General features: G+C 43.1%; 1 protein-coding gene across 2 annotated transcripts in view; it reads right to left on the bottom strand.

Moving 5' to 3' along the window:
- The window catches only part of ASZ1 (ankyrin repeat, SAM and basic leucine zipper domain containing 1), a 192,412-nt gene that overhangs the window by 13,919 nt on the left and 162,908 nt on the right, over nt 1-15,585 (bottom strand). For both annotated transcript variants that reach the window (XM_085897857.1, XM_085897858.1), the window contains one exon: nt 6,088-6,202. In XM_085897857.1, the coding sequence (XP_085753983.1) occupies nt 6,088-6,202 (115 nt within the window). The remainder of the gene's footprint in view (nt 1-6,087; nt 6,203-15,585) is intronic.

Genomic DNA, 15,585 nt, shown 5'->3' with positions numbered 1-15,585 from the left:
GAAGGGTGCACGTGGCTGGGATTTACCTCAGGAATAAGAGTAGAAGAGGAAGGAAAATAATAGGAATGAGTGCAGAGATTTAATCAGACCGAGCTATGAAGTTTACACAACGCACTGTCCTGTTCGACCCACTAGACAAGAAGGAATGGAATATATGAACGTACATTAATGAAATAACTGATTGGGGACCACTGTGTGTTGGAGGGATGCGGTTTCCAAAACCGCAACAATATATGTATGTATGTATATATATATATATATAAATAAATATATATATATATATATATATATATATATATATATGTATATATATATATATATATATATATATATATATATATATATAAATATATATATATATATATATATATATATATATAAATATAAATATATATATATATATATAAATATAAATATATATATATATAAATATAAATATATATATATATATATATATATATATATATATATATATATATATATATATATATATATATATATATATATATATATATTGAACAAAAATATAAACGCACCAACCGAAATATCTAAGTCAAGATTGCCATTATGGGAAAATGGTCAAACCGATGATATGTTTGAGCAATGGTTCCTTTGTTTTGCTCAAGACAGATGTTCCCATTGAAATTGACCACTCTGAGTGTGTGGACTCACACGTTGAGTAATCCTTCCCATGAGCACCATGGGGCTTGACAGAGTGATGGTCAGTGAGCGTGACCAGGATACAAACACTCCCTATAGCTTGCCCTATAAAAGGCCTCCCCAAAATGTGGACTGGTGCCAAATGTCAACATGCCACAGATGTCACAAATCTTGAGGGAGCGCGCCATTGGCATGCTGAATGCTGGGACGTCAGTACGGGCCGTTGCAGCACACTTCAATGTCCACCACTCCACCATTAGCCGCCTGAGAACGCGCCTCAGAGAGACTGGAAGCACCGTGAACGGCCCACATGCCCGGCGACCACGTGTGACCACCGCCGGTCAGGATCGTCACATGAGGCTGCAACATCTCCGGGATCGACTCCGACCGGCCATGAGGACTGCCGATGAGACTATCGGGCTGCATACAAGGCGCATTTCAGCCCAGACGGTGCGTAACCGCTTGAGGGAGGCCAACCTCCGAGCCCGCCCACCACACCGGGGACTCGACCTCACTGCAGTCCGGCATCAGACCCGACTGAACTGGGCCAATGTTCACTTGCGCTGGACCCTTGCACGATGGAGGAGAGTGCTGTTCACCGATGAGTCGCGGTTCCAGCTGTATCGGGCTGATGGCAGACTCCGCGTCTGGCGTCGGGCTGGGGAGCGCTACACTGACGCCAATGTCCTTTGTCGGGTGTCACACGGTGGTGCCAGTGTTATGGTGTGGGCAGGCATATGCCATGGAGAGCGCACTTGGCTTCATTTCATTGAAGGCAACTTGAACGGGTAGCGGTACAGGGACGAGATACTCAGACCCATCGTCGTGACGTTTGTGCGCCTTCACCATGTGACGTTTCAGCACGACAATGCTCGCCCCCATGTTGCCAGGATCTGCATGGACTTCCTCGGTGAGGAGGACATTGATGTCCTCGACTGGCCTCCATATTCTCCCGACATGTCGCCCATCGAGCACCTTTGGGACGCTCTTGTTCGACGCGTACGACAACGTTACGCAGTCCCAGAGAACGTCCGCCGGTTCCGTGTGGCTCTCCAGGAGGAATGGGAAAACATCCCTCAGGCCACCATCGATAATCTGGTGATGTCCATGCGCCGGAGATGCACCGCTCTGCGCGACGCCAACGGTGGACACACCCGCTACTGACTGTGTGAACTCTGACAGTGACACCTCGGTTGTGTCGGCTGTTGTAGCGCAAAGACTGTCACCAGAATTCTCAAGGAACTCTTTGAAATTTAATGCTCAATTGTCATGCATTCTATAACCAAATTGTTGTGAAGATTTAGTATTAATGAGTTCGAGGTAAAATAGTAACAATCGCTTGGTGCGTTTATATTTTTGCGCTTGGTGCGTTTATATTTTTGTTCAGTGTATATACATATATACATACATATACACATACATATACACATACAGTTAAGCCCAAAATTATTCATACCCGATGAAAAATCTGAGTTTTGTATTTATCTCATAACTACAAGCTGGAGTAGTGGAACTTTCACTTCACCCAAGGACATTTAGTTGGCATGTACAAATCGACACATATTTTGGCTCAACATTATTAGCAAAACAATAAAAATGTTAAGATTTCTGTTTTCATGCCTGTCCAAAATTATTCATACCCCATACCAAGTCTTAGAATTGAGACCAATGTTTGTGATAATGCACATGCTTTTGATATTCCTAAGATTCTTGATAATGTTATGCAATTATTCCAAGATGTGTGCATACAATCTGAATGCATTACAAACGTGGTCTATTTAATGTGCAGTGAGGAATGTTATAGAACAACACTGCTTTTAGACTATAAATTAAGGGGAGCTGATGCAATCATTCTTAGGTCATTGTCAGCATGGCGAAGAAGAAAGAAGTCAGTGAGGACCTTCGGTTGTGCATTGTGAATGCTCACAAGGAGGGGAAAGGCTACAAAGCTATTTCGAAGCAGTTCCGAGTGCCAGTTGCCACCACACAAAGCATAATTAGGAAGTACAAGGAGTTCCACACTGTAAAAAAAACATTGAAGGACGTGATCGGAAACCAAAGGTGTCGCTCGTCTGGCAAGAAAAGTATGGCGAGAGGCCAACAACAATCCACGGATCACTATTAAGGCTTTCCTGATCAACCTTGGCGAGTCTGGGACCAAGATATCAAGGCAGACACTCCAGCGGGCGTTGCACAAGGGGGCTCTCTATGAACGCCGACCAAGAAAGACTCCACCCCTACATCCCAGGCACAGAAAGGCTCGTCTAGCCTTTGCAAAAGCTCACCAGGACAAAGATCCAAGCTTTTGGTCCTCAGTTCTGTGGTCGGACGAAACGAAAATGGAGCTTTTCGGGCACAGAGATGTTGCTTTCGTTTGGCGAAAGAAAGGTGAAGCATGCAACCCTAAGAACACAATCCTGACTGTCAAGCATGGAGGCGGGAGCATAATGCTTTGGGGATGTTTCTCAGCCAGTGGGCCCGGAAATCTCATCAAAGTGGATGGCATCATGAAAAAAGGAGCAGTACATCAAGATCCTTGAGGAAAACATCAAACAGTCTGCAGAGAAACTTCACCTCGGGGAGCATTGGACGAATCAGCAGGACAACGATCCAAAACACACCGCCAAGTCAGTCAACAAATGGTTCCGGGATAATGATGTAGCCGTTCTGGAGTGGCCAAGCCAAAGTCCGGACCTCAACCCAATCGAGAATCTGTGGAGGGAGCTCAAGACCAGAGTGATGGCAAGGAAGCATTCCAACCTCAAAGACCTGGAGACCTTCACGAAGGAGGAGTGGGCCAAAATCCCTGTAGAGACATGCAAAAACCTTGTGAGCAAGTATAAAAACCGTTTGGAGGCTGTAATCACAAACAGAGGCTTTTCCATTGATTACTGAATGTGACTTTGAACTGATCTAAGCAAGGGTATGAATAATTCTGGAGATGACGTTTTTTTTGTAAATCCATCAATAAAATACCCCCGAAACAATGTATTTCTTGAAATGTCTCTTGCAGTGATTCTTTCAGCTGTTTGTCACATTCTTATGTAATTTAAGCCAGAAGAAACTCATTCCTCAAATAACATGATTCAAAATACCCCAAATTTGGTAAGGGTATGAATAATTTTGGGCTTAACTGTACATACTGTACACACACACACACACACACACACACACACACACACACACACACACACACACACACACACACACACACACACAAGCAATTTTGGCCAAAATGCAGAAATCAAATACCAGGATCACAAAACTAAAGTAAAAATATCCTGGAAGCCGATGAACACCGAAATTGTACCAATGATAATTGTAGCAATGGGAATGACAGAAAAAAACACCATCGATCTAAAAAACAATCTCTGGGAACATTACTACAAACAAACTGCAGTTTGGTCCATTAATCGTGATCCCTTCCCAAAACAAAGGTGGATACATCAGGTTTTGGGAGGATTTCGTTCCACCTTCTGAAACCCAACTAAAGACGCATGCATGCACACAAAAAAATTTCTATCAGTCAAATATTTTTCTTGTAATATACACTGTAGTCAATATACACTGTACTTGTATGTTGAAAAATATAAAATGCAAATGTTTTCTTGGATGATAGATGAGCATTCAATATGTTAAACACATTTGAATATCCCACAAATTTTATTCCCAGCTCCAAATAGCTGTGACCAATAAGCGAGTTGTTGGTTACAGCTTCCATAATGGCTGATAAACAAGATTGACATTGAAAAAAACACCCTGAAAATTTTGCCAATTGTTCTTTTTTTTTTTTAATTCACAGCTGATGCCAACAGCAACATCACCAGAATCAGTGGTGTCAACAGCAATAAAAATAGCAATTGTGATGAAAACAATTAAGACATTGACAAGTCTGAAGACGACGATGGTTCAGGAGCAGTATTTGACGATGCAGATTGTTTCAGAAGTCAAGGATGAGACAATGTGATAATGTTTGACCAAGTTATAAAAATGATCAACATGATGTGGAACGAGTGACAGGTTATTAGCTGAAAAATGTCGAAAACCTGGTTTCGTTCAACAACTTAAAAAATTTGACCTTTGCATAACCTTTAAAGGTCACAAAACAATGTTGTAGACATTAAAATAAGGAAGCAGGATACGTGCTATAGCTTATTGGAGTTAGTTCATCGAAGAAGGTCGAAAACCCGGTTCGATTCCCACAACTTTGAAAATTTGACCTTTGTGAACTTTAAAGGTCAAAGGTCAAGGATTATTACCTTTGGTGCAAAACTTCCTCTGGAACATTCCAGGAACAATATAACATCATTTCGGCTATATGGCATTTCACACTCCTCGGATTATCCATACTTTGATGAAATCAGCGTAAAAACAAACTTGAAGGGGGCGCCACGGGCAAGGTGTTCGAGATAGAGCAAAATGGTTTGAAGACTTTAGGTGGGGAATGACCTCAAGATTATGCATAAAAAAATATTGTCATCCTACCTCGCAAAGCTTGGGCGGTCATATGATTTTTATGTCAAAATTTGAAATTTTCTAAGTTCGTGACCTTGACCTTGTGACCTTGACCTTAGGACGAAAATGAAAAATCTAGCTGCGTGGGGCTATGCAGGTGCCATTGGGCTAACCAAATACCGAAACCACTGCCAGATTCGACAAACCCCGTGGAGAAGATGGATTTTTATGTCAAAATCGCAATTTACTAAGTTTGTGACCTTGTGACGAAAATGAAAAATAGAGCTCCGTGGGGCAATGCAGGTGCCATTGGGCTAACCAAACACCGAAACCCCTGCCAGAATCGACAAACCCCCGAGGAGAAGATGCAAATTGAAATCGGCTACCCCCTAAAAACACAATTCGCAATTTTCTAAGTTCGTGACCTTGCGGCCTTGACCTTGGGACGAAAATGAAAAATCGAGCTCTGTGGGGCTATCTATGCAGGTGCCATTGGGCTAACCAAATCCCAAAACCCCTGCCAGATTCGACAAACCCCTCGGAGAAGAACATTTTTTACGTCAAAATTCGCAATTTTCAAAGTTTGTGACCTTGACCTTGGGAGGAAAATGAAAAATCGAGCTCCGTGGGGCTATGCAGGTGCCATTGGGCTAACCAAATACTGAAACCCCTGTCAGATTCGACAAACCCCCTAGGAGAAGATGCAAATTGAAATTGGGTACCCCCTAAAAACACGTTTTGTGGGCGTGGCTCCGCCCATAATGGGCGCACCACGCCCATTCTCAGGAAAACACAACGACATCATGATATAAACCTCCCACCAAAATTTTGTCAGGATCGGATCAAAACCCACGGAGCTATGCTCGGGACAGACAGACAGACAGACACACAACAATAACGAATATAGTGGTCACTTCTTTTTTTCGTGAAAATATTTTTTCATGAAGCAATAATGATGATCATACTTCATACCTTGCTTGGGTGAAGGGATTCCTGTTCCAGCTTTTTACGCAGATGCGTCACATAGGCCTCAATGTACCTACAGTGCCTGTCTGCATTTACAAGCAGAGTGACAGCTTCCTCAAAGCTGGCATGAGGGGTGCACACACACGCGCGCACGCACACGCACACACACACACGCGCGCGAAATATTGCACAAAGCCATCATCAACCTCACAATAATTCCTACCCCTCCCCAAAGGTAACATCAAACGATAACTTTTCAACACCCCAAAAACATAAACACGTTGATTAACAGATTCCCATGACAAGCAAATTGGAAAACATACAGGTCACGTTAATTATATGACTGGGCCCAGGCAGAGAATTTGTGAAGGGTATCAAGACCTAATGCCCTACTTTACCCAAAGGAAACTGTAGGTTCTGTGATGCATTGGCATAAAAAGGCAATGAAAGCATGCAACAGTTACAGGATTTTGGTGTCAATAATAAATATATAATGTGACGGTTCTAGGAACCGTACGCATACAACATAAAGGTGTCCCAAGTCAGTTATGCCGTTAAGTATATGTGTAGATAGAACCCCTCCTTGTGTGGAGCGGGAAATCAAAGGGTGCGTTACGATGTTTTTTTAGTTAGGGTAATAAATCTTCATATCCCATCCTCCATTGCGATCCATGGTACCTGAGTGCTTGCAGCCTTCGGTTCGCTGGCAACAACGTACCATGGTCCACCTGTTGTCTCTGGAGGCTCGTTTTTCCGAGACAGAATCTTCGCTGTCGAAGTTCCTATTCGGCTTCTCCAAACGCTCCAACTCCTTCTTGACGAGTCCACACTCGTGGAGTGGGAGGGCCTCGTCGGTGCCTGGCCCAGGCTCCGCCCAGAAAGGGCGGACCCATGGGATCCCCGTCCAATCAGGGCAGACAGTGACGTCAGCTTCACCAAGGCCCCTCCCCACTGAGGGAGGTCTATAAACCACGACACCATCCTCAGTCTTGAGTTCTTTTGGGGGGGGTCGCTTGTTCTGCGCTTTGAGGTCGGAGAATTTGTTAGTGAGTGCTTGGAGGTTGGAGAAATCGTAATTGAGTGCTTGGAGGTTGGAGAAATCGTTCGTGAGTGCTTGGAGGTCGGAGCTCGTTGGAAACGAAGGGGTTCCCGCTGCTTGGCTCTGCTCACGTCTTGCCCCGACTATTGGTCCCGGCCCCACTCGAGCTCCTCCATGGACCCGAACTCCGCACGGGTGGCTGTGGACCTGACTGCACGACTGTTGGCAAGTGCCGCACCACGGAGCATTCCTTTCCCCGAGACTCAGGTACTCGAAAGAACTGAGACCTCAGCTCACCTCCCTCCCTGGCTACAAAAGTCCTTTGCCTTCAACTGCGTTTATTTTGTCCGAGTGTGTGTCAGAGTGTGTGGCGCCATCCATTAAGTAGAACTGTACAAGTTATTCGAACCTTGTAAATCTTGCCTGCATTATTCTCGCGACAAGTCTGCTCTGTGTCTGCTTTATAAGTTGTTGTAAATTGTCGCACTACATCTTCTTTCGTTCCCTTGCTTAACACTCCAATAAACCTATTTCTGTGCCACATAAATTTCCTCGTTTATTATAAATAAATTATTGTAGAAATGTTCCAGGTTCGTTTCCGTCCTTTCTTTCATTGGTCCAGCATGGTTCGGATCTGAGTTTTATCCGGGTCTTTGTTCCCGTTAATCTGCTCATTCGAACCGGCATGGCTTTCGCAGTTCCGCTCGACTGCACCCGAGTTGATAGTCGGAAGTCGGAACTCTACTGCAGTCGGTAGAGTGACCCGGTTCGAGCAAGACGTGCCGAGGGCATGGTTCTCCGTTAGACGACACCGCATGGTTAATTAGGTAAATTTGTTCAAGACAAAAAGACCCTACGCTACGCGGTGGAGGTATTGGCGTCCACGGTCGGTTAAGCGACCCGCCGCCTCACGGAGTTATCCGGAGCGACGGCCTACAATTCCAGGGAGTCTGGTAGGAGACGATGTATCCTCCCCCTCCTCGTGGTCGTTCTCGCCAACGGACCTCCGGCCCGCAACAATATATACATACATATATACATACATATATATATATATATACATACATATATATATATATATATATATATATATATATATATATATATATATATATATATAAATAGTCATGAAAAGCCTGGTGTTGGCGCAGTGGTTAGGGCAGCAGCTTGGGACCCAAAAAGTCCTGAGTTCAAGCCCCGTCGTATAACACCAGGGGGTTGACTCAGCTTGTCATCCTTCCGAGGTCGGCGAAATGAGTACCAGTGTACTGGGCCGGTGTATACCCCGGTTAAAATAGGTGTACCAGATCCCTGTGTAGTAAGAGGCGACCAGGGTTGCGTCAGGAAGGGCATCCGGTGTAAAACATGTGCCAAATCATTATGCGGATCATATGGATGATCCGCTGTGGCGACCCCTCACGGGAGCAGCGAAAGAAGAAGAAGAAGATATATAGTCATGCGCCGCATAACGACGTTTCGGGCAACGACCAATCGCATATACGACGGTGATCACATATACGACGGATCTGCCAGCTCCATTATAATGGAGCTGAAAAATTCCTATCGCCGAGTGATGTAGCCGATGTAGCGCTGCCAGTCGTATAAAAAATAGCACATACAATTATGTACAGTACATAATACTTGATAATGATAATAAACAACGATGTGACTTGTTCATGTATTTACTATACTGTACTTTTTATCGGTATTTTAGAGTGTACTCTTTCTACTTATAAAAAAAGTTTGCTGTAAAACAGCATGCCGTGTCACGCAGCATTCTTCTACTGTACATCTCGTGTTCACCGCGTCTCTTGATTGCATCATTTTTTCCGTGTGCTTGATTTAATCTCCTTTTGTTTTGTTCATCATGGCCCCTTAGCATTCATCAAAAAGTTAAAAAAAAAATTTAAGTTTACAAAGTAAAAAAGTTAGTCAGCTGAGGTTAATATATTATTGAAGAATTTTTTTTCATTAATTTAGTGTAGCCTAAGTGTACAGTGTTTATAAAATCTACATATAATCTACCCTATACAGGTGTACCATTTTTTAAAAAACTTTTATACCTTTTCTATGTTCAGATACACAAATAATTACCATTGTGTTACAATTGCCTGCAGTATTCAGGACAGTAACATGCTGTACAGGTTTGTAGCTGAGGAGCAATAGGCTATCCCATATAGACTAGGTGTCTAGGTTTGTGTAAGTACGATGTTCGAATACGGAAAAAAAAAAATGTTCGCACAACGATGACGTCGCTTAGGCTTAAGTCACATTTGCTCTACGGCGAGGATACGGCGGCCGTACGCCCTCTGAATTGACAGAAACGTGCGGCAGCCGCAGTTTTCTGCGGTGGCCTCAGGGTGGCCCTACGACGTTTGGCTATCTTTTACAGGCCGTAGGGGTCGCCGTGGAATTATAACGCGGAGTTATAACTTTTTTTCATTTCTATGCTCGCCGTAGCAATTCGACAAGCCAAAAAAAAAAACTGGTAAAAAAAATAAAAAATAAAAAAATTAACCCATTTGTTACCGTCCGTCTGGCCGCACGTTCGCCTAAGGGCCCCCCTACGGTCACCTTGCGGGCACATTGAGGCTACCTTGAAAATTATATGGCCACCGCAGGGCCCCCTTAAAGGTCCCCTGACATGCCAAAGTACGTAAATTTCATTTATATGTCCGAGAGGAGTTTTTCATCGTGATTTCAATCTGACAATGTTTTTTCACAATACTCATTCTGTAAAATGTAAAATTAAAAAAACAAACATCTTCGGGAACGCCCCTAAAAATTCTCCTGAAAGGGGCGTAACCCACATGACGTCACGTACAGTATGTCAAAGGCTGCACGTAAATTACTCGGGTTGGTGGTCGGGTATATATACTCGGGTATATATATATATATATATATATATATATATATACATATATATACATATATATATATATATATATATATACATATATACATATATACATATATATATATATATATATATACATATATACATACATACATACATATATACATATATATATATATATATATATATATATATATATATATATATACATACATACATACATACATACATACATACATACATACATAGATACATACATACATACATACATACATACATACATACATACATATATATATATATATATATATATATATATATATATATATATATATATATATATAAAAAATATACAGTGGGAAGAACAAGTATTTGATACACTGCCGATTTTGCAGGTTTTCCCACTTACAAAGCATGTAGAGATCTGTAATTTTTATCATAGGTACACTTCAACTGTGAAAGACGGAATCTAAAACAAAAATCCTGAAAATCACATTGTATGATTTTTAAATAATTAATTTGCATTTTATTGCATGAAATTAGTATTTGATCACCTACCAACCAGTAAGAATTCCGGCTCTCACAGACCTGTTAGTTTTGTCTTTAAGAAGCCCTCTCATTCTCCACTCATTACCTGTATTAACTGCACCTGTTTGAACTTGTTATCTGCATAAAAGACAGCTGTCCACACTCAATCAATCAGACTCCAACCTCTCCACAATGGGCAAGAACAGAGAGCTGTCTTAGGACATCAGGGACAAAATTGTCGACTTGCACAAGGCTGGGATGGGCTACAGGACAATAGGCAAGCAGCTTGGTGAGAAGGCAACATCTGTTGGTGCAATTATTAGAAAATGGAAGAAGTTCAAGATAACAGTCAATCTCCCTCGGTCTGGGGCTCCATGCAAGATCTCGCCTCATGAAGCCTCAATGTTCATGAGAAAGGTGAGGGATCAGCACAGAACTACATGGCAGAACCTGGTCAATAACCTGAAGAGAGCTGGGACCACAGTATCAAAGAAAACCATAAGTAACACACTACGCCGTCATGGATTAAAATCCTGCAGCACACGCAAGGTCCCTCTGCTCAAGCCAGCGCATGTCCAGGCCCGTCTGAAGTTTGCCAATGACCATCTGGATGATCCAGAGGAGGAATGGGAGAAGGTCATGTGGTCTGATGAGACCAAAATAGAGCTTTTTGGTTTAAACTCCACTCGCATTGTTTGGAGGAAGAAGGATGAGTACAACCCCAAGAACACCATCCCAACCATGAAGCATGGAGGTGGAAACATCATTCTTTGGGGATGCTTTTCTGCAAAGGGGACAGGACGACTGCACCGTATTGAGGGGAGGATGGATGGGCCATGTATCGTGAGATCTTGGCCAACAACCTCCTTCCCTCGACAAGAGCAGTGAAGATGGGGCGTGGCTGGGTCTTCCAGCATGACAATGACCCGAAACACACAGCCAGGGCAACTAAGGAGTGGCTCCGTAAGAAGCATCTGAAGGTCCGGGAGTAGCCTCGCCAGTCTCCAGACCTGAACCCAATAGAAAATCTTTGGAGGTAGCTGAAAGTCTGTGTTGCCCAGCGACAGCCCCGAAACCTGAAGGATCTGGAGAAGATCTGTATGGAGGAGTGGGCCAAAATCCCTGCTGCAGTCTGTGTAAACCTGGTTAAGAACTACAGGAAACGTCTGCTCTCTGAAATTGCAAAGGTTTCTGTACCAAATATTAATTTCTGATGTATCAAATACTTATTTCATGCAATAAAATGCAAATTAATAATTTGAAAATCATACAATGTGATTTTCATGATTTTTGTTTTAGATTCCATCTTTCACAGTTGAAGTGTACCTATGATAAAAATTACAGACCTCTCCATGCTTTGTAAGTGGGAAAACCTGCAAAATCGGCAGTATATCAATTACTTGTTCTCCCCACTGTACATACACACACAACCAGTCAAGAGTTTTAGAACACCCCCATTTTTTGCAGTTTTTACTGAAATTTAAGCAGTTCAAATCAAGTGAATAAACGGAAATGGTACAAAGCTCAGCGATAAACTGCCAGAGGTTTAAAAAAAAAGTTTAGGTTCCCAAAAACTGAAAAGAATGTATATTTCAGAGTTGCTAAAAAAGTGCCCTTTTCAGGGAACAAGTAATGGGTTAGCAACTGCAGCTGTTCTGCAACAATTGAAGTAAATTAAGCCTTGAACGTTGATGCAAGCAATTCCTACAGGTGTCCCAACTTTTGTTGATTAGTTGCAAACACTCTGTGCGTATAAAAGCAGTGTTGGAACAGATTGTGTTGCTGCACCCTCTGAAGCATTATTTGGACGATATTGCACTGCAGGAAGTAGTATATTACTATCATAATGGTGAGAAAAAGACAATTAACAAAGGAAGACAGACAGACCATTATAAACTTTTAAAGTGTGGGTCTTTCCTTTGGAGAAGTTGCAAAGAAGGCAAGGTGTCATCGAGTACAGTTTCCTACACCATCAAAAGGCACTTGCAAACTGGAAGAAACTGACAGGAAGAGGTCTGGCAGACCCAAAGCAGAGATGCCAACTTTTGGAAATCAGAATTAGGGAGGATTTGCAACCGACACCAAATAATGTGCGCGAAGCGCACATCTCGAGCGCGGAGCGCTCGACCCTTGCGGCGGGGTCCAGGGCCCGCCTTAGGGCCCTGGAAGCTCTGGGGTTCTAGACGCTCTCTAGTGCCCTCTGAGCCCTATTTTGGAGCATTTAACATGTTAAGAATTCCCACTTTTTGAACAAAAAAAAAGGGGAAAATTGTGCACTTTTTAATGTTACATGTATGTTAATATTAGTAAGTTAGGGGACAATCAAAGATTAACAAAAAGCACAAAAGAAGCAATATTTTTCTTACCTTACTGGCTGGTACTACTGCTGCTTGCTTTTTCCATGGCAGCTTTGCTGAGTGACAGCTGTGTGGCTCTTTTAGCCCTTCTGATTATGTCTTTGCTGTATTCTCTCTGGTAGCAAGGGGTGCTATGAGCTAGTTTTTCAATTAAGAGAGCTTCCAGGGTTTTGACACTCAAATTGGGACGAAATTCAGTATGATTCTTCCGTACAAGACTGAGTGCCCGCTCACATGATGCGTTCGAATGAGGAATGACCAAGATTCCCTTCATCACTTTGCTCAAATTAGGATACTTCTTGGCACCAGTGCAGGGATCTGTGAGCTGTGAAATCCGATGCCACTGCTCATCCACTCTCACTGTCTCAGTAGCAATTGTAGCTATGGAGGCGTCTGCCTGGTAGTGAGCGAATTCACTCTCAAGACTGTCTATGTCACTATCACCGCCACTGAACAGACAGGGGAATTTCTTGATGAAAAACTCCACACAGTCAAACCCCACTTCTTGGTGTAGCTTAACATCCAGCACCTGAGCATGCTTGGCTAATTCATCATCTAGCGGCCAGGTTTTGAAGATGTAATTGCAGGCTTTCACATAATATGAGCGAACTGCACTGAAGAAACCTTGGATGTCTGACTCACTCAGAGTGAAGGTGGATTTCTTGAGACTCCTTTGTTCCCTTATATACAGTTTGGCATCGTTCCCAATCATGAGGTCCTCATCATTCTTCTGATGATTTCTGTCAGAGAAGGGTACATTTACCAGAGCAACCGATGACACCGATGGTTTCAAAAACCGTACGAAGATATCTTTCAGAAGACCATTCAATTCTCCGTGCAGGAGATGAATACAGGGTTCGTCTCTTTGGAGCAGAAGATTCCCCTTCTCAAAAAGCTTGTTAGCATATCGAAGGAAGAAACAATAGAGTTTTGTTTGTGGAGACAAGAACATCCTGTTGACACGTTTTCTCTAGATTCCTGCACAGTGTTTGAGGAAGATGCGCTTTTAGTTGTAGAACTCGTAGTACACTTAGCCGCAGGGCGATCACACTTGCGTTTACTGCCAGCACAAGAGGTCAGACTCGTAGTACCAGATCCAATTTTACGTTTGAGGAGAGAGCTTGAGGTAGGTGCAGCCAAGGAAGAAGACCTCTGATTCGAAGGTTTTGCTGAGCTTCTATCAAGTGATTTGGCAAAAGCAGAACTTAACTTGGGTCCTTCTTTGCCTGTAGATGGGACTATCACAGTCTTTCTCGACTCTGAAGGGATCTGCTTTGTAGATGAACGTGATGAAGGGCCGGTGATGCTACCTGCTCTCAGCATTGGTTTTGGTGCTGTCCCTGCTGTCTTCTTCGCAGCAGATACTGCAGTGGTAGTGGTGAATGCTGCTCCACTAGTGCTTGATCCTGCAGTGCCAGTACTGGCAGTAGATACAGTGCCGTCCTTCTTGCTCGTTGTTAGAGTCTTGGCTACAGTTGGTTGCATTTTTCTTCGTACTTCTTCTTTGAAGAAGAGGCGAAGTGGCTCCCACTGTTCAATCAGCCTGTCTAGGCACTGACCAAGGGACAGCTACCTTGTTGCGACATGCTTCAGAATCTTGTGTGTCGGGGCATCACAGAGTTCTTGCAATGCTTTCACTCCTTTGACGCGTTTACTACTTTTGTCCAAGTAGTAGTAAATATCGATGAGAAAGTCATCTAATTCAATGGGTAAGGCCTGAGCCGCCTTCTTGGCCGTATTGTGCATCATATGGCAATGGCATCCCATGATGTAGCACTCTGGATTTTGTTTGTGGATATAAGCAGCGACTCCTTTGTGCTTGCCCACTATGACAGAGGCATTATCAGCACAAAAGGAAACACAATTTCCCCACGGAATTTTCCTGTCACTGAACTCATGATCAAGCAGTTTGAAAATGTTTTCTCCAGTGGAATCTTGTTTGCACGCAGGCAAACTTAGCAAACCTTGCTTCACAATCCCAGCACTGTTGTCATAGTACGAAATCAGGACAGGATATAGCTGGGCCTCACCACTGTCATTGCTACCGTCTGTAGCTAGGCTAAATGGAGCTAGTCTAGCAATATCGGCAATAGATGAAGCAGTAACATTTGACAACTCACCAATTATTGCTGAAGTTTTTGTTCTTGCACATCCATACTTTGAAGCAACTTTTGAATCTGGAAACATCTTTTGAAATAGAGGTCCAGCATGATCTGAGACTGATATGGGCAAGTTATGTTCCACAATAAATCCACTAAAGAGAAGTTCCGCTCGGGTAACATCCTCTTCCTCGCTTGTCCCTTGTTTGGTGAAATAATTCAGAAGTGTACCGGTACTCGTGCTCGAAGATCTCTCCTTTGCAATGTCTGTGTGCCGTTTGCTTCCAACGTGCTTCCGAATATCATCGCGACCTCCGTGCTCAACTGAAATATCAACGCTGCATACTGTACAATACGCATGATGAATTCCTCTTTCAGACTTTCGAATACACGGGTATTGGAGACTGTATTCGGTCTTGTACTTCTGAGACCATTTCTTGGTCTTCGTAAGCTTCTTTTCTGCCATTTCGTAATCAACATCGAGGGCTTGAAGCATCGGTAACTTCGAAGTCGATGTTCCACAGCTGCAGCGCGACTCGTAGAACTCTAGCGGCTGTTAAACACCGCACGGTGGTCGCGACCGCCGGGCTGATATGGGGCCCAGCTGCATGCAGTGAGCGTATC

Source organism: Eptatretus burgeri, chromosome 10, assembly GCF_056783735.1.
Source record: "Eptatretus burgeri isolate ZD-2024b chromosome 10, Ebu_testis_v1, whole genome shotgun sequence".
Taxonomy (NCBI): Eukaryota; Metazoa; Chordata; class Myxini; order Myxiniformes; family Myxinidae; genus Eptatretus; species Eptatretus burgeri.
This window is presented reverse-complemented; position numbering and strand designations above follow the sequence as displayed.